This window comes from Crotalus tigris, unplaced genomic scaffold, assembly GCF_016545835.1.
Source record: "Crotalus tigris isolate CLP2741 ecotype Arizona unplaced genomic scaffold, ASM1654583v1 scf7180000018278.843604, whole genome shotgun sequence".
NCBI classification, from domain to species: domain Eukaryota; kingdom Metazoa; phylum Chordata; class Lepidosauria; order Squamata; family Viperidae; genus Crotalus; species Crotalus tigris.
Window position 1 is genome coordinate 341,966 of NW_024096920.1, and position 20,368 is coordinate 362,333.

General features: G+C 43.0%; 1 protein-coding gene across 10 annotated transcripts in view; it reads right to left on the bottom strand.

Annotated features, from left to right (window-relative positions):
- PIP5K1C (phosphatidylinositol-4-phosphate 5-kinase type 1 gamma) overlaps positions 1-20,368 on the bottom strand; it is a 90,975-nt gene that overhangs the window by 19,529 nt on the left and 51,078 nt on the right. For 7 of the 10 annotated variants that reach the window (XM_039349476.1, XM_039349480.1, XM_039349478.1 and 4 more), the window contains 8 exons: positions 14,763-14,846; positions 14,464-14,512; positions 12,530-12,614; positions 8,623-8,784; positions 8,297-8,326; positions 6,008-6,146; positions 2,226-2,258; positions 808-912 (listed from right to left, as the gene is read on the bottom strand). In XM_039349476.1, the coding sequence (XP_039205410.1) occupies positions 808-912; positions 2,226-2,258; positions 6,008-6,146; positions 8,297-8,326; positions 8,623-8,784; positions 12,530-12,614; positions 14,464-14,512; positions 14,763-14,846 (687 nt within the window). The remainder of the gene's footprint in view (positions 1-807; positions 913-2,225; positions 2,259-6,007; positions 6,147-8,296; positions 8,327-8,622; positions 8,785-12,529; positions 12,615-14,463; positions 14,513-14,762; positions 14,847-20,368) is intronic. The other 3 variants (XM_039349477.1, XM_039349481.1, XM_039349484.1) reach the window with 2 other exon arrangements.

A 20,368-nucleotide genomic window follows, 5' to 3' on the forward strand; every position in this document is an offset into this window, starting at 1 on the left:
TGCAATTATTGCAATTGTTTTTACTTTAATTTTGTTTGCCACTCAGAGTCCTTCTTGAATTTGAATTAATAAATAAATACGGTTAACGTTTCTACTTTTGTGTGCTTAAACCTTTCAGGGAAGTGACTGATCATCCCTTTGAAAAGGAGATGGAATTCATGCACTACACAGAATCCTAGTTTGATTAACGAGGTCCTGCAGTAAAGGAACCCAAACGGGCTGGATCCTTAAATGTACCCAGCCATCCGTTGTGATTTACAACTGCAACAGCTGAGCTCACACAACGGTACTATGCCAAAACTAAACAAACCGTACAACAGCTGAGCAGAAGGGTGAAACACGCCTGTAGGAACTGGGTGTGTGCGTGTCAAACTGAATTATGTGTCATTTTAATAGCACAAGACTGTTTGTGTATCATCCAATTTTTGGCAAGACGGCCCACAGCAGATGGAAAGAAAGGAAGCCATCCACCATTCAGACTTGGTTTCTATGGATAGTAGATACAGAATGGAAAGATGTATTGCACCATCCTTGGATCGTGTATAGAAGGAAAGTTATTTTTAAATTAAATCCCAAGTGGTTTTTCAGCCAATTATTTGCCTTCTACATGTTCCCTCTGCCATAGGGGGAAAAGGATTGCAATTTGGGAGTTATTTCTTGAAATATTGAGGAGAATCCAGAGCTCGTTCCCCATCTACCATAGAAAGATGTCTCCCGAATAATGTTTGGATATTGCATGCATTAAAAAGGAGTGTGAAGGCATGTATGGATGAAAACAGCTGTGCTGTAACATAAAGAGGCTCTAACCCTGCAGCAGCCACATCAGGCACCACAATCTCAATATCACACTTCGGCTTGAGCTCCACAGTTATCTGCTGGAGGTCATCTTCCGCTCGGACCTGTTCACGAGTCCTGTAGAATAGGAAAAAATAACCCACTTCACAAATCTAGTACGGGCGGTCCTGACTTACGATCGGTAGCTCTGTGACCGTTCGAACATCCAACAGACACCCCCTCCACCCCAAAGCTACTGATGACTAGATTCAAACCTCCAAGGGCCATCCACTCACTCCTACCCAGGGTCACATGATCCCAGTTTGGCACTCGGCAACTAGCTAGCATTTGCAACTGGTTTGCAGCACTCATGGTCACGTGACTGCAATTTATGATGCTTTTGCTGGAAATCAGCATTTACTTTGGCGAGTTAGCTGGCGAATTCTGGGAGGTGAAGTGCACACTTTCTTAAAGTTGCCATGGTTGAGAAACACTGTTCTAGGATATTGCTCTCTTTTTTCAGCATTCCCTGCTAAAAAAGAGTCTTTTCATTGAAGATAACTTTCTAGGTAAAAGCTATAGTCTGCCAGTCAGTAATGACACCACCCCCCCCCCGCACCCTTAACCAACAACCCTGAGGGAGATGGGCGATTCAAAACTGTGAAAAATAAATAAATAACAACCCAACTTAGCTAATTATCTGTATTAGGTAGGATCAGTTATGACATTTCATTCCTGTAAGTATGGAGATGGTAAAGCATTAGAGATCTGCGGGCCTATTAATATAAGAATGTTAGTCTATGAGGCCTCGTACATGAGAGTTACAAAGAATAAAAGAATTGCTGGGATTGGGTATGTCTAGTTTAATGAAGAGAAGGATGAGGGGGGACATGATATCTCAGGGGCTGCCACAAAGAAGAGGGAGTCAAGCACCTTAAGGCAGGACAAGAAGCAATGCATGGAAACTAATCAAGGAGAGAAGCAACCTAGAGCTAAGGAGAAACTTCCTGACAGTGAGAACAATTAATCAGTGGAACAATCTGCCTCCAGAAGCGGTGAATGCTCCAACACTGGAAGTTTTTAAGAAGAGACTGGACAGCCATTTGTCCAAAATGGTATAGGGCAGGGGTAGGCAACCGTGGCTCTTTTATGACTCGTGGACTTCAACTCCCAGAATTCCTGAGCCAGCACGGCTCAGCTTGGAAACCTCTCCCTTCCCCTCAGCGTGGCTGGCTCAGGAATTCTGGGAGTTGAAGTCCACAAGTCATAAAAGAGCCAAGGTTGCCTACCCCTGGTATAGGTTCTCCTGCCTGAGCAGGGGGTTGGACTAGATGACCTCCAAGGTCCCATCCAACTTTATTATTATTACTACTATTATTATTGCTGGACTTGCAATGGCACTGAGGGATTTCTAGAGAGGTAGCCAAGATGTGCAAAAGTATTCAACTCACCTTCCTTCGTGTCCTGAGGACTGTGTGCGCCGCCTGTGAAGGGACACCATGCAAAAAACATACTTCATGAGAATGACTAAAAATGTAGCAAACAGCACCTCCTTTCTCTCTTTCTCATCCAATGTAAGTCCCAAAGGTGCTTTTTTCAAGAGGCAACTGGACTGTTCTTGTTTTTCTTTGAGGACATTTCGCTTCTCTTCCCAGAAGCTTCTTCGGAGCTGAAAAAGCTAAAGAAGCTTCTCGGATGAGAAGCGAAAGGTCTTCAAAGAAAAACAAGGAAGTCACACATATGAAACTCTTCAAAGAACTTTGAGGCATTGTTTACCTTCAAGAGTCTTTATTCCAGCAGCAACACATCTGGCAAGTACATAGTCCAAGCCAAAATCTGACTTCCCCTCCCCTCAGCACATAGTATCAAAGCACAATTCCCTCCTCTAACTAACAGTCATAAATCACATTCTCCAATTAGTTTGAAATGCTGGCTTTCCACCCAGTTCTTCATCCCGCCATACCTTATCATCTCTTATTACAAACAACCTTGGTTCTCACCATTATACAGTGTTGTTTTGTCTAACTAATCTCCCATGCACATTCCTCCTCCTGCCCCCTCAGTATCATCTAATTCTAGCTCTAAAAGTAAAACAAAAGAGGATCAAGATCTTACTTTACCAAAAAATTATAGACCTATATCTCTTTTGAATGTAGATTATAAATTTTTTGCAAAAATTCTAGCTAATAGACTTATGATGGTATTGAATCAAGTGATACATACGGATCAAACAGGTTTTATAACTGGAAGATATATGAAGAATAATGTTAGACAAATTATTAATTTAATAGAATATTTGGACAAAAATAATCAGATTTCTGCAGGATTGATTTTTTTAGACGCTGAGAAAGCCTTTGATCAGTTAAATTGGCAATTTATGTTAAGACTGGTTGAAGAAATGAACTTTGGAGATAAAATTTTACAGGCTTTTCGGAGGTATTTATCAAAGACAATCAGCACAACTTATAGTTAATGGAGGTTTATCTGAAGTATTTCAAATTGAAAAGGGGACTAGACAGGGTTGCCCATTGTCTCCTTTGTTGTTTGTTTTAACGTTGGAAATTTTGTTGATAAAAATTCGTGAATCACCCAAAATAAAGGGAATAGAGATTAATAAAAATGATTATATATTAAGGGCTTTTGCAGATGATTTGGTTGTTACTTTGTCTCAACCAACTCATTCCGTAGTGGAGTTGTTACAATTGATAAATCAATTTGGACAAGTTTCCGGTTTTAAAGTTAATAATAATAAAACTAAAATATTACCAAAAAATATGGCTAATTTGGATAAGGATACTTTGATTAGATTGACAGGTTTTGAAGTTGTAAAAAACGTTAAATATTTGGGGGTATTTTTATCTGCTTCTAATGTAAAATTGTATAAAAATAATTATGAAAAGTTGTGGTTTAAAATACAGAAAGATTTGAATGATTGGAAAAAATTGCAATTATCTTTGTTGGGGAGAATTGCTGCGGTTAAAATGAATGTTTTGCCAAAGTTTCTTTTTTTGTTTCAAATGATACTTATTCTAAAAAAAGAGGTAAATTTAGAAGAATGGCAGAAAGGTATTAGTAATTTGGTGGAACATTCAAAGAATTTTTAATAGAAGGATAAAATTTACACCACAATTGTTTTTGTTAGGCATTATTGCTGATTGTGATGATAAAGAAATTATTTTAATGTTGAGTTTAATTACAGCGGCAAGGCTGCTGATAGAGCAATACTGGAAGGAGTTTTTGCCTACTTTAGAGGAATGGTTTCTTAAAGTTTCTTATTTATCTGAAATGGCAAAAATTTCGGCTTATTTGAAAGATCAATCGCAAGAGAAATATTTTTTGGTGTGGAAAAGATGGGTGAATTTTATACAGCATAAATATGAGATTAAAAAGTATTATTTAGTTTTTGAATAATTTATGTTTAAGGTAACGATTAGAACTATTGTTTTGTTTTGTTTTTATATATTGGAGTTAAAGTATTTAAAATTTTGTTTTTTGAATGTATTTATAATTGTTTGATGTTTATTTAAGTTGTAAGGTTTTTTCTAGTTTTTATTAACCCTGTATTCAGCTCTGGGAAGGAGGGGGGAGGGTGATAGGGGGGAAGGGGGTGGTGGGAGAGGGGGATTATTTTATTGTAAAACTGTAAAAACTTTCAATAAAAGTAAAACTTAAAGTGAAGGAAAATGGATACAATCTCCATATGTTGTCAAAGCAAGAACATCCGTTGACAGTTGCCTCTTGAAAAAGTACTTTCGGGATAACCGTGACCTGGATGACTGAGAATCTCCACAAACATCCAGTGTAAGGGCTCCTCCCCTTCTATGAAATAGCCTGAAGTGCCTCCACTTATGGCATTCTCAAGAGCCTTTCTGGAACTGAGTGGCATCTACATGGCAGGTAAAGGTCAAGATAAAAGTTTCCCCTGTCCAGTTGTGTCCGTCTGTCCGTTTCTTAGCCGAGAGAGCCAGCATTGTCTAAAGCAGGGGTTCTCAACCTTGGCAACTTTAAGACTTGTGGACTCCAACTCCCAGAATTCCTCAGCCAGCAAAGCTGAATTCTGGGAGTTGAAGTCCACAAGTCTTAAAGTTGCCAAGGTTGAGAACCCCTGGTCTAAAGACACTTCCATGTGGCTAGCATTAACTACATGCCAAGGTGCACAGAACGCTGTTACCTTTCCACCAAAGTCATATCTGTTTATCTACTGCTGACTTTCGAACTGCTGGGTGGGCAGGAGCTGGGGCAAGTGACGGGAGCTCAGCCTGTCCCGCAGCACTTGGGTCTCGAACCCAGGCTGTCAGCTTTTCAACGGCTGAGCCATTGCGCCCTCTTATATATGGCAGAGAAAAATAAATAAAGCAAATTTAAGTGGTGAACGCCTAGCTCAGTGGTGGCGAATCTATGGCACTGGTGCCAGAGGCGGCACTCAGAGCCCTCTCTGTGGGCACGCGCATTATCGCCCCAGTCCTAGGCCTTCAGCTGGTTTTTATAAAACCTTTTCGCTTAGGCCTCCGCCACCGTATGCAAAAAAAGGTTCAATCAATCAATTTCAATTTCTCGTGGGAAAAAAAAAAGATCTTGCAAAGTTGGAACTGATTGATTGAACTTTTTAGTCCCACCCAGTCTGCCGTTATCACTGCAGCCACACCCACCCAATGGGCCACGCCCACCGAATGGGCCACGCCCACCCGGCACCCGCCGATACATAAGTGGGTTTTGGGTTGCAGTTTGGGCACTTGGTCTCTAAAAGGTTCGCCATCACTGACCTAGCTTAAGACACCGGAATTCGATTGTGCGGTTATAGTGAACTGTATTATTCTATTATTTCTGCCCTTGTAATAAAGGCATTTTTATTACGGGACTATCTGTAAACCCCTCACAGTCCAACCAGATAAATCCCAGTGAATCAATCAATCAATCCATCCTCTCCAAGCTGATACTCCTACTGCCAATTCTTCCAATAGAAGGGGATCCAGAAGGGAGCCGTTTGCTTTCTGGATCTCTGAGACAACTTGAGATCACTTAAATCAGGGGTCTTCAAACTCGGTCCTTTTATGACTTGTGGACTTCGACTCCCAGAATTCCTCAGCCAGGCACGCGTGCCTGGCTGAGGAATTCTGGGAGTCGAAGTCCACATCATAAAAGGGCCGAGTTTGAAGACCCCTGAATTAAATTCTTGGGAGTACTGGCTAAAAGGGGGGGAAAGCAGGGCGAGAGGGATCTAATCAGGGCTCACCTGTATCGGGGCTGCTCGGAGGATTCGGAAGGAGATCTTTCCGGCACAGAAAGAGATGTGGAAGAGAGCGTGGTTGCTATAGAGGCTGTAGTTGCTTCTTCGAAAGAGGGAGGGGTGCAGGGAAGAAGATCAGGTCGGCCTGTTGTGTCCGTGATGAAGAGAAAGAAAGAAGAAAAAAAAGAAAGAATACTGAGGCTGCGGGGCGGAAAAAAAATCCGCACTCTTCTGGACCATGGCAAATGATCCTTGTACACCTGAAGAGTTCTGATCACATTATACAGAACAGGGAGCGTAACCAATTCATAATTTCATTTTTTAAAAAAACGGAAGCCATTTGTGGTCTTTCTTTGTTGCAGACAAAACAGAGAAACGTGAACGTCTGTTTCTGTTCAGGAAACCTGTTTCCCAATGAATCTTGCACACTCTTAAGAGGTTTTCGGGAGCGCATTAATATGAAATATTTAACTAGCATTCTAAAATGCACAAGATAATCTCTTTTCGGGCTTCAACATCGCCAACTTCTAAATCCTCCCTCAAAATCCATTTCTATAAATTATCTGTCTTTTATACATGCAAATGCAAACCGCAACTCCTAAGAGCAAAATGCATCAAATTAAAAAGAGAGAGAGAGATGGTTAGAAGAGAGATTTGCATAAGATTAGACAGAGCCCTGCAATAGAACCTCAATGTAGAAATTCCTTTCTTTCAATTGGCACTGCAAAGAACTAATTGGCAGAGTAAGGTTATCCTTACTCATTTCCCCTGTTTTTCAACCCCAGAACCCTGTCTTGGATAATATACAGATAATCCTCGGCTTACGACCATAACTGAGCCTGGAACTATAGTCACAGGTTGTTGTGGTCATATGTCAAGGTATCCTATGACCAGCTCTGATTTTTGGAACATTTTTTGGTTGTTAAATGAATCCATTTCCCCCGATGGGCATTTTTTTTGCTGGAAACCGAAAGTAAAAGCCACAAAACGGCAAAAGCATTTGCAAATCATAGTCATAGGAGGGTGCAAACAACCATAAAGGTGAGCCAGTTGTTAAAAACGCAAAATATGATTACATGACCATGGGGGGAGGACAGAGTGTATATGCCAGGGGTCTTCAAACTTGGTCCTTTTATGACTTGTGGACTTCAACTCCCAGAATTCTGGGAGTTGAAGTCCACAAGTCATAAAAGGGCCAAATTTGAAGACCCCTGGTGTATGCGGTAACTTCCAAAACAACTTGTACGTAATTTGGGGAAGGGAAGTTGCTCAAGTGGGCCAGCCGGACCTCATGCCACTAAAATGCCTTGAAGAAAATTAACTCCCAGAATTCCAAGCCAGAATCACTTTGGACTGCTTATCCAGAGGGCCTTAAATTGGGGAAGAATGCCTTTAGATCAGAGCTCTCCAACCGTGGCAACTTTTAAGACTTGTGGACTTCAATTCCCAGAATTCTCCCGGAATTCCCTCACTAGCCCCGCTGGCTGGGGAATTCTGGGAACTGAAGTCCACAAATCTTAAAAATTGCCGAAGTTGAGCCTTAAGTTGTAAGCCTTCTGTTAAAAGTGCTGGGACACATTTCTGCTGCCAACATTCCCACAGCGTTGTTTGGGAAACCAAGCAGAATCGTCTTTTGCAAGTCACGTGCAGGAAGGGTTTTTTGTTTTTTTTTTTTTACAAAAAAAAAAAAGGTACCAGCATCGGCCCATTTTACACACGTGCTCCCAACAGGGCAAGCACAATTAAGCAGCAATTGGAACTATCGCTCCCAGTTGGTTTTTCCTGCTGGTAGAAATAGCTGTCATCAGGGAGAACTATAAGCAATCTAGCACAGCCTCCAGATGCCTTGAATGTCATCACTATGGCCCCCCAAGACCGATGGGAACTGAAAGCTCCAGATTAAAGAAGTCTGGTTTAGGATTCTGCCTTGTGAGGAAAGGGAACGCAGATCAGATAAAGTGCTTAGTTCACAAATGACTGAGGGCCCTTGGATCCTCTGTGCTTGTTCTCTTGCAGACATTTCATTACCCAAACTAGGTAACATTATCAGTGCTAGTGGGGTTTGCTCTCAGTTTACATTCTAATGGCCGGTAATTGACTGGAATTGGAAATTGACCAATGATTGGAAATTTGTCGGAAGCTTTTCTTGGTCTGCCAAGTAGGAGATGCCAACTGGGAGGGATTAAGCTGCCTGTATTAAGCAGCATGCTTCATCATAGGCCGTGTTGGCTTGTTTCCATGACTCTAAAGTTCTACTTTCTACCAACTAGCAGAGGGACAAATGAGTGTTCTTACCTTCCCCCCTGTCGTGGTTAACTTTAGCACCTGCAAAAGCATAGCAAGAAGTTGAAGGAACGGCGGTGGGATGGCGGGACCTACTGGCACTACGGGGAAAGGGGAAGGGATCTGAGCTGAGCCGAGCCACTAAGGCAGCTTTCCCCAAGCTGGCCCCCTCCAGGGTGTTGGGACTCCAATTCCCGGAATTTCCCAACCTTTGCTAGGAATCCAGGGAATGGCAGGACCAACTCATTTAAAGGAGGCCAGAATGGGGAAAGCTTGACTGTGCCTTAGGAGCAGCTCCAGGGGACCCACACTGAGTGGCCCTGAGTGACCCACAATACCTTCGTCATCTAAGGTGGGGTAACTCCTGGCTCCCCGGAGGTCATACTGCACTTCGTCCTTCTCCGAAGGAATCTGGCTGGCAGAGAACGCAGCCATAGGGCCGGATGGCTTAACAGCTAACAAGGCATTCCGTCCTTTCTTTGAGGGAGACGCTTTCAGGGCTTTCAGAAGAGGTCAAAGAAAGAAAAGCAAGGAGGTTCTGTTAAAAGAGAAAACACACACCCACCCTTCCCCTGAAAATAACGGGCATTTTCTCCTTCTCCCCCCCCCCCGAGAAATTAAGAGCCTTCGAACCAAATTAGTAGTCATCTACTAATTATCACCTGTTTGGCTACTAACTCTCTTTTTTTGTCTGAAAGCTTTATACCTGAAAAGGTGTTTCTCAACCGTGGCCACTTTACGATCTGTGGACTTCAATTCCCAGAATTCCCCAGCCAAGGTTGAGAAAAAGCAGCTTGGAGAAAGCACCAGAAGGAGAGATTTCTAGACTAGTGGTTCTCAACCTGTGGGTCGGGACCCCATTTGGGGTCGAACGACCATTTCACGGGGGTCGCCAAACAAGGCAGTCCGCCATTTTTTTTCCCTTTTTCCTTAGCTGTGCTACTCCCTTTTATTCTATTGGCTTTTGAAAGCCAATAGAATAGACTCTCTTGAATAGAGTCTAATTCTATTGGCTTTCAAAAGCCAATAGGAATTGTCCAGGCTGTCTCTGCCCTGCTGAGCCCGCCAAAAGTCCCATTCTGCAAACGGTGCTGCACCAGTTGAGTAGTCCTCGACTTACAACCGGTTGAGTAGTCCTCGACTTACGACCGGTTGGGGGTCGCGGCATTAAAAAGGTTGAGAACCACTGTTCTAGACCCTTATTTTAAAAGACAATCTTTTTTCTGCTAAAATTAGAAAATTCTTAATTTTTTTTTTCTTCAGTGCAGTTTATGTGTGTCTCTAGGTATGATCATTTGCATGTAAAATAGCCGAGGTTCAGTCTCCTGACTTATTCCTAGAAGGGTCTCATGTAATAAATGATGGGAAAGGATCTTCAGGCCCAGAAAAGCCACTTTCAGCCAGAAGAAACCAGCACGGATGAAATGAACAAATTCTTGGGCCTGACCGAAAGACACCCCCTATATTCTTATTTGATAGCGGAAGGGTACTCATAAAACAGGGATTGGCAATGGATGGTAGGTAGGCCAGGATCCCAGATTTCACTGCCCTTGACAATTCAATGAATGGACTTCAACTCTGGGCAAAGGATGGATCAGAAAAATTCAGAAGTAATTAGATCCCCGGAATCAAATCGTTGCTGGCCCTACAAAGCTTTCTTTCTTGCTAATCTGATTTCCTAGCTAACCTGCCACTCACAGGATTTGCTGCAAAGAATGAACACACCATGAGCAGAGGGAAGAATTGATTTATCTGTTTGGGCTGCTTCAAAAGGAGATGATGTAGGTATTACAAATAGTCCTCATTTATTGACCACAATGGGGAACCACCATTTGGTCATTAAGCGAAGCAGTCACGAAGTGAAACTGTGCTCATCGTGCTTCAACTTTCCTTTGCTTTATAGACATGCAAAGATTGTAAATGTGAGTATTCGTTGCAAAGTTGTTGTTTTTTCACAATTATCTTGAGTGCAAATGGTTACTAAGTGAGGCACTTGCTAAAAGAGGACTACATTATCACAGACTTAGAAAGGGGATGAGGTAGACATGAGGCAGGCAGGAAATAGCCTTATCTTTATATGGTAGCCCTACAAGGTAAGCAAGATCAAGAAACCAACTTCACAGGAAGACTATACAGATAGTCCTTAACTTACAACCATTCGTTTAGTGGACATTTGAAGTTACGACACTGAAAAAAGGGACTTATGACCGGTTTTCCCACTTACAACCGTTGCAGCATCCCAATGGTCAGGTGATCAAAATTTGCTTGGCAACTGGCACGGACTTATGACAGTTGCACTGCCCCAGGGGCATGTGACTACCATTTGTTACCTTCTCAGCTGGCTTCTGAGAAGCAAAATCAATGGGGGGAAAACTAGATTTGATAAATGCCCTGACTTGCTTAAGAACTGTAGCAAAAAAGGTTGCAAAATGGGGCAAAACTCACTTAACCTCTGCCATGCTTAGCAAGGGAAATTTTGGTTACAATTGCGGTCGTACGTTGAGGATTATCGGTAACTATACTACCTAGGTCAGGGGTAGGCAACCTTCGGCTCTTTTATGACTCGTGGACTTCAACTCCCAGAATTCCTGAGCCAGCCATGCTGAGGGGAAAGGGAGAGGTTTCCAAGCTGAGCCCTGCTGGCTCAGGAATTCTGGGAGTTGAAGTCCACGAGTCATAAAAGGGCCAAGGTTGCCTACCTCTGGACTAGATGATCCTAATGGTCCTTGAAGTATGACCCACAACTGAGCCAAACATTTCTGTTGCTAAGCGAGACATTCGCTAAATGAATTTGGCCCCATTTTACGACCTTTCTTGCCACAGCTGTTAAGGGAATCACTGCAGTTGTGAAGTTAGTAACATGGCTGTTAAGTGAATCTAGCTTCCCCTGCTGACTTTGCTTATCAAAAAAGTCACAAAAGGGGATCATGTGATCTTGGGTCACTGCAAACGTCATAAATATGAGTCTGCTGCCAAGGGCCCCAATTTTGACCTCGTAACCACAGGGATGCTGCAATGGTTGTAAGCGTGAAAAAGTCACAAGTCACTTTTTTTCAGTGCTGTTGTAACTTCGAACAGTCATTAAGCAAATGATTGTAAGTCAAAGACTACCGGTATAACTATAGTTTACTGAGACAGGATCTTGCCAGGGAATCAGGGGAGAGTCTGTCTGAGTCTCTTTCTAATGTAGCGGCCCCCAACCTTTTCTATACCCCGTACCCTTAGAACGCTTCTGATATATTCTCGCACCCCTTACAAAAGTTCAAAATAATGGCAACGAATCATGCATATACACTAGTGGCCAAAATTGTGGAAACCTTTTGGGGAAAGTGTACAGTAGAAATGCCACCTTTGGTTAAGTTTACCCACCCATTGTTCTTCTAATTTCTTTATAATTGTAGCCTTGTTCACTTAATAATACTATTTTACATCGCTTTCTGGGCGACCAGTCAACTCTTTGCACCATTACTTTAACTTTATGACGTTTTACAAGCTCACTCAATGAAAGAACACAAAAAAACCCAACCAACTTGATAGCGATCACGTAACACACTGACAAATGTCCTCCTCTCAGCTTCAATACAGTGATCTGATTGGCTCACTGCCAAAACAAGATGACACCCAATTGGCTCTCTAAACACTCATGCTCATTGGCTACAATCAGATGAAGGAAAGCTACCTGATATCAACCTAAGCAAGTTGTGCTTCCTTTTTCTGGTTATTTGGATATAACCTTTCATAGAATACAAAACAGATAATTGAACAAACTTTGTGCATTACATTCTTGATTAAATTATCTTTCCATTGATATATAATTTTATGGTACTACTCCCCCCAAAAAAGTGGTATTAGCCATCAAACCTCAAGAATACACTTTTCCCAAAAGGTTTCCACAATTTTGGCCACTACTGTACTTTTGAAAACCCAAGTTTTTGCATCCCCTGGAATATCGTCTTGCAACCCCAGGGGGTGTGAGCACTCCTGGCTGCAAACCCCTGTTCTAACGCTTTCCCTCCTCCATGGTGTGTGTGTGTGTGTGTGTGTGTGTGTGTGTGTGTGTGTGTGTGTATGTGTGTGTCTCAAGACAGGTTTCTGCATCTGCTGTTGTCTTAACCCTTCTGGGTAGTTTCTCCAGGGTTCTCTCCATAGCTCCCTACAGCTGCTCCTTTAACCAGCAAGCATCTTCGGCACACACACACCCAAATAGCATTGTAAATGCCTCCAATGAAAGCAGCAGACACTTACAAGAGCTTTTCCTGAACACCGTATTGGTCATAAACTTGAAGAATCTTTCTGCATAGAAGCTGGGCCTGTGGACTGACACCGTGTCCTAGAAAAACAGGAAAGGGATAAATATTTTTGTAAAAATGTTATGTTTTACAAAACCATGGCTTTGGAAAAAAAAAATCAGACTGCAGGATTGATAAAAAAAAATGTTATCAGTACGCTAGAATACAAGTGCAGGCGATGGACGTTTTGAAAATTATTCCAAGCAAACAGAACTCATTAAAGCAGCCTTGTTTAAGCCCCTCCTAAAGCAGAGCCACATTTTCCCAAGTTCAAGCCGAAACTAGAAGAAATTTAAGGCTTTAAGGAATAGTCAGGAACATAAACCTAATTTCTATAAGGAGACATGAAGGTCTCTACAGCTGTGTGCAGAGACATCGTGCAACCCACACAGTAAGCTTAAACTAAACCCGTACACAAGTGGAACAGTATAGTAATAATAATAATAATAATAATAATAATAATAATAATAATAATAATAATAATAATAGGTCTGCCTATCCCAGGTCCTGGGTAAGGACTCGATAGGTAGACAAAATGCCAAATCCAGTCTGAACATCCGGCTGACTGTGCGATGATCCATAATAATAATAATAATAATAATAATAATAATAATAATAATAATAATAATAATAATAATAATGTGGGAAGAGACCTTGGAGGTCATCTAGTCCAACCCCCTGCTCAGGCAGAAAACCTTATACCATTTCGGACAAATGGCTGTCCAGTCTCTTCTTAAAAACTTCCAGTGTCGGAGCATTCACAGCTTCTGGAGGCAGGTTGTTCCACTGATTAATTGTTCTCACTGTCAGGAAATTTCCCCTTAGTTCTAGGTTGCTTCTCTCCTTGTTTAGCTTCCATCCGTTGCTTCCTGTCCTGCCTTCAGGCGCTTTGGAGAATAGCTTGACTCCCTCTTCTTTGGGGCAGCCCCTGAGATATTGGAACACTGCTATCATGTCCCCCCTCGTCCTTCTCTTCGTTAATCTAGACATTCCCAATTCCAGCAACCGTTCCTTATATGTTTTAGCCTCCAGTCCCCTGGAGGGGGTGTGGATGCTCCTATTCTGGAAGTTATAAAATTCTCAAGGATAGTTTAATTGCCTTACCTGCCTATGGCTGGATTAGATGATGTTTGGGATCCCTTCCACTTCCATCATTCTATAGATTTCAATTGATTTTTTGCAGAGTTGGACTAGATGATCTTAATGGTCCCTCCGAATTCCCTACTACTATGATTCTGAGTCTATGAAACCTCAAATCGCTCTTCCCTAGCTATACTGCTTAAGACAACTTTCACCAATAAGCCCTGATTATGGACTGATATGTTGTTGGAATATATCATCTGTTATGGCAGAGGTCCCCAACCCCCGGTCTGTGGACCGGCACCAGGCCGCGGCATTCCAGCAACCGGGCTGCGCAAACAAGCGAAGCCTCATCCGCGGGATGCAGGCAGCACACGAAACCATGCCCCCTCTGGTCCACAGAAAAACCTCTCTCCACGTAACCAGTCCCTGGTGTCCAAAAGGTTGGGGGCCTGTGTGTTTATGGCACTGAGAATTACAGAACACAAGTGCCCCATAACTCTTTATACCCAGTGGTTCTCAATCTGTGGTCCGCAGACCCTGGGGGGCCACAATGTCATCACAAGTAGTCCGTGAAGGCTTGAAGAAACGTTATAGTTTAAGTCAAGATTTAAGTCCGTGGCCACAAAAGGTATTTAAAGAGGGTCTGTAGTGAAGAAAAGATTGAGAACCACTGGTTTATATCTTCATTATTGGGTAGATTAATTTCCTCTGCTAGTTCCCTTCGGGTGGCAGCATAACCAAGGGCAACATGGGATCACTCTTAGGACAAGCCACCATATGGTACCGTTCAGTTGGGTTCCAACTTACCCCATCATGGACAAGAGCTTTCCACGTATGCTCCAGTTTCTTGATTAACCTGGAAGGAAGAGACAAGCAAAGGATTGAGCGGGGGAAAAGAAGAACCAAATTAAAACAGGACCAAACACCAGTCTCTTCTCTGGATGCACTCAGAGTGTGGTCAAAAAAAGTCAAGGTGACAGCCAAAATGATGCAATCAAAACTCCACAGTCGTTCTGGTCAGTCAGATAAATGGCACATAAATGTAATAAATAAATAAATGAAAGAATGCCCTGAGTTCTCAAAGAGGAACAGGATGTGGGGCATACCTGTAGGACTGGAGAATATCGATGATGCCGACGTGCAGCAGCAGACGCTCCCCTCTGCCATTCACGGCTGGAATACCCCCCATTCTGAAAGGACAGAGGACAGAAAATTACTATCTATTGGCTCAGTTAAAGTTAGAACCAGTTTGGTCTAGTGATGAAGACACCAGGCTACAAAGCAGAACACAGGAGTTCTAGTCCCACCTTAGCCATGAAATCCGGCTGGGTGAGTTTGGGCCAATCACCAGGAGACTGGGAATTCTAGTCCCACCTTAGCCAAGAAAGCCTGCTGGGTGACTTTGGGCCCATCACCAGGAGACTGAGAGTTCTAGTCCCACCTTAGATATGAAAGCCAGATGGGGAACTTTGGGCCAATCACTCAGCCTAAACCACTTCAGAGGATTGTGGTGGGAAAAAATATGAAGAAGATGTGTTGATAGATAGATTAGATCAGACATGTCAAACTCGTATCGGAGCTTTTTTGGCATTGCCGGCATTGGGGTGGGTGCGGTTTTGCGATGATGTGTCCGGCTTATGGGCCAGCAGTTTGACACCCCTGGATTAGACAGACAGACAGACAGACAGACATTTTTTACTGTGGGCACAATGGCATACATTAAAAATGAAATTTAGCTGCCTGCTCTCAAAGTGTATGCATACATAACACATTTAAATATACTATATACAACATATGTATAGGCCTACAGCCTTACATATAAGTAACATATAAATATTAATCACTGTCCATCTTGAATATATAATGGAAGGAGGCAAATTTAGAGTTCACAAGGTTGATACTGTATGGAACAAAGCTGTGACTGAATCTGGATGTTCTGCTATGGATACCACGGAGCCCCCTCCTCCCAGAAGGTAACAAAGAAAACAGGTCGTGAAGAGGATGTGTTGTGTCCCAAACAATCCTGTGGACCCTACTCAAGCAGCGCTTCTGTGCTATGTCCTGGATGGGAGGGAGGGAGCTGCCAATGATCTTTTCGGCCATCCTCACCACTCTCCGCACCGCCTTCCTGTCTGAAGCAGGGATGCTTCCAAACCAGACTGTGATGCTGTATGACAGGATGCTCTCGATCGTCCCTCTGTAGAAAGTGGTCAGGACAGGGGAAGAAAGATGTGTTTTTCTCTCATGTGACGCAGAAAATGCAGACGCTGCTATGCCCGCTTCACCAGTGTCTCGCTGTTGAGCGACCAAGCCAGCCTACTTGTTAGCTGCACACCCAGGAATTTGATGCTGGTAACCACCTCCACAGGTGAATCATTAATGCACAGAGGAGTGCAGCTATGCCTGCCTTTTCTGAAATCGAGAATGATCTCTTTGGTTTTTCCAATGTTTAAAACTAGGCTGTTTTCCTTACACCAGTTCATCAAAACCTCAACCTCCTTGCAGTAAGCACCCTCATTGTCATCTTGAATAAGGCCCACCATTGTTGTATCATCCGCATACGTCACAATATGGTTGGTGGCAAACCTAGCACAACAGTCATGGGTCAACAGGGTGAACAGAATATTTGGTGCCTTATTTGTAAAATAATAAAGGTGGAATACAAGTGAACAAATAAAGTCATGGATGCAATGCCCAGCTTCCACTTTACACTCCGCTAAACTTAACATTTATATCCTGTTTTTATATTTGAATATTCTATTATATACCACCCAGAGCCCCTCCTTGAGGGAGATGGACAGTTTAAAAAATGGGAAAAATAAAATGAGATAACTAAATACGTGCCAGTTACCAGGCATCCAAATCCAAGCGATCTGCCTAATAACCGTGGTGATTTGCTTAAGGACGACAGCAAAAAGAGCCGCAACGTTGGGCACAACTGACTTAACTGCTTAGCAATGGAAAGTCAAGTCCCAATGGTGGTCATAAGTCAAGGACTTATCTGTGGTGTTACAACACCCATCATCTCCAGCCGTTGCAGTCCTTGGGGAGGAAGGTCACACAATGCACCACGATTTGGACTTGCACTCATTTACCGAGGATGTAACACGTTAGGCTAATTCAGGGGTCTTCAAACTTGGCCCTTTTATCACACGTGGACTTCAACTCCCAGAATTCCTCAGCCAGCATGCCTGGCTAAGGAATTCTGGGAGTTGAAGTCCACAAGTCATAAAAGGGCCAAGTTTGAAAGCCCTTGGGCTAATCCTTTACTGAGACAGATTTAGCTGCCAATTGGGGATCTGAGCGACACCCAAATTTGTCGCTGCAAAAAATTGGCTGAATCACTGCAAAGAATCAAATGCTGATGCGCATTCAACACAATGGCCTCTCATTTAGGGTAATGGGAGCTGGCAATCTTCCAGGGACTTCAACTGTTCCGAATTGCGTTCTCCAACATTCCTCATGTTCTGAAATCTCTCTTTAAGCACTTGAGTTGGGAGAGACGAAACCCCCCCCAAAAAAGCTCCAAGAGAGAGAAAAGAGAAGAGCACTTAAACATAATCATCCCCGGCCCTCCCCAAAGAGATTTAGATGCCAGGCTTTGTGAGCGTGGCTGAAGATTTTTCTCCTCCTCCCCCCAGAAGCTGGCAAAAGCATAAAGAGATTATAAATACGTTAGCCCACCACCACTGTTGCACATTCACACATTCCTCTGTCTCCAGGGCAGTAACATCCTTGTGGTTATGCTACTGAAATGAATTTCCTTCGGGTGGAAGGTAACACGGGTAGTCCTCAACTTACAACCGCTTTGTTTAGTGACCGTTTGACATTACAAGGGCACTGAAAAAAGCGACCTAGGACTGGTTTTCACACTCACAACTATTGCAGCATCCCTAGATGATCCCAGGACCAAAATTCAAGTACTTGTCAACTGGCAGGTATTTAGGATGGCTGCAATGTCCTACGGCAGTGATGGCGAACCTTTTAGAGACCGTGTGCCCAAACTGCAATCCAAAACCCACTTATGCATCATCGAGTGCTGGGTGGGTGTGGCCCATTAGTTGGGTGTGGCCAATTGGTGTGTGGCCCATTGGGTGGGCGTGGCTGCGGTGGTAACGGCAGACTGGGTGGGATTAAAAAGTTCAATCAATCAATTCCAGTTTTGCAGGATCTTTTTTTTTCACGCGAGAAGTTGAAATTGACTGATTGATTGAACCTTTTTTTTTTTTTTTGCACACGGCGGCGGAGGCCTAAAGCGAAAAGGTTTTATAAAACCCAGCTGAACGCCTAGGACTGGGGCAACAGCACGCGTGCCCACAGAGAGGGCTCTGAGTGCCGCCTCTGGAACCCGTGCCATGGGTTCGCCACCACTGTCCTATGGTTTTCCCAGTTGCAATGTATGGCTGTGAAATTTGGACCATAAGAAAGGCTGAGCACAAAAGAATGGAGGCCTTTGAACTCTGGTGCTGGAGAAGACTCCTGCGAGTCCCCTGGACAGCAAGGCGATCAAACCGGTCAGTCCTAGAAGAGATCAACCCCGACTGCTCTTGAGAAGGCCAGATCCTGAAGTTGAAACTCAAGTACTTTGGCCACCTAATGAGAAGGAAGGACTCACTGGAGAAGAGCCTCATGCTGGGAAAGATTGAGGGCAACAGAAGAAGGGGACGACAGAGAATGAGGCGGTTGGATGAAGTCACTGAAGCAGTAGATCTGGGGTTATTTAAAACTTGGAAATTATGAATATTAAACGTTAAATTTAAATATTAATGGGAAAACTAAAAAATATGGGAAAAACTAATTAGGACATTGATTGTCTCTAACGATTGAATGTTAAAATAACTAGAATATGTATAAACTGAAAATTATTGATAAATGTAAGAAAGTTATTTTTTATTTAATCGATGTAATAAGAATTGTATTAGTTTAAATATGAGGCAGTAAGTACTAAGGGGAAAAGAGAGGAAATATTTAATGTAATAGTTTGAGACCTGTACTAAAGACACTTCTATGTTACTGAATTATCGATTAACTCAGTTGCCACTTTGCTTTTTAAATATTCAAATGTAAAACTAGAAAATCAATAAAATTTTATTTAAAAAAAATAGAATATTTTAGAGCCAACATCCAATTCTACTGGATGAGAACTTGACTGGCAAGAATTCTAAGACCGGCTTCTTCCAAGACTGTCTTGCAACAAACTCCATCTGTACACAAAACAATCAATCGGTCTCATGAAACATCTGGCCCCATGGTGAACCTATGGCATGGGTGCCAGAGGTGGCACGCAGAGCCCTCTCTGTGGGCACGCATACCGTCACCCCAGTCCTAGGCCTTCAGCTGGATTTTATAAAATCTTTTCGCTTTAGGCCTCTGCCACCGTGTGCAAAAAAATAAATAAATCAATTTCAACTTCTCGTGGGGAAAAAAAAAGATCTCGCAAAGTTGGAATTAATTGAACTTTTTAGTCTCACCCAGTCTGCCGTTACCACTGCAGCCACGCCCACCCAATTTGCCACACCTACCCAATGGGCCACACCCACCCAATGGGCCATGCCCACCCAGCACCCGACGATACATAAGTGGGTTTTGGGTTGCAGTTTGGGCACTTGGTCTCTAAAAGGTTCGCCATCACTGATCTAGCCCATCTGGAGGGCCCAACTGTTCCCAGAAGAGCAGAAAACAAGCAGACTAAGCTACTGGCAGAAGAATCAGTTTGATATAGTGGTTAAAAGCATCAGGCTAGAAACTGGGGTGAGTGTGAATTCTAGTTCCATCTTAGGCACCAAGTCAACGGGGAGACTTTGGACCGGTCTCTTGCTTTCCACCCTAGGAAAGTGACAATAGCCAACCACTTCCGAAAATGGTGCCAAGAAAACTGGAGGAATTTGTCCAAGCAGTTGGCAGAAGTCAAGACTGACTTAAGATACACAACGCTATGTAAAGCCTTACCAAGCCCGAGGAACCATCTTTTCAATTGGATGAAAAAAGGACATTCGCCTGGGACAGTGATCTGCATTCTCAACTTCGTAGGTCTCCACAGGGCATGGAGAGTCACGATGGTGGGACGGAATGGTGTGATAAAAGCCCTGTTTTTTATATACCATATATAAACCATATATATAAAAAAGTAGAGCTTCAATTGCAGAATTGTGGTCAGCATCTTGACTATGCCCTGTAGATGCCCCTGAATTCCTTGGTTAGAAATTTTTCCCTCTCCCCAACCGTTCCGGATCATTACATTTTGGGCAACATAACCACATTATTCATAGAACAAGTCCTTGCAGACCACAAGCCAGCATGCTAAAATCTTCCCTGGACATCTGCTTGGAAGAGTCAGCAATACGGGCATTGAATTATGATCAAAACTGAGCTCAACACTTCTGTAGCTAAGCACAACCGTTGTTAAGTGAGTTTTCCCCCTTGTACAATCTTCCTTGCATTGTTATTAAACGAAGCACAATTAACCAGTGGAACAACCTGCCTCCAGAAGCTGTGAATGCTCCAACACTGGAAGTTTTTAAGAAGAGACTGGACAGCCATTTGTCTGAAATGGTATAGGGTTTCCTGCCTGAGCAGAGGTTGGACTAGATGACCTCCAAGGTCCCTTCCAAGTTTTTAGTAGTAGTAGTAGTAGTAGTAGTAGTAGTAGTAGTAGTAGTACTAATAGTAGTAGTAGTTAAGTTTGCATCATAGCTGTTAAGTGAATCTGGCT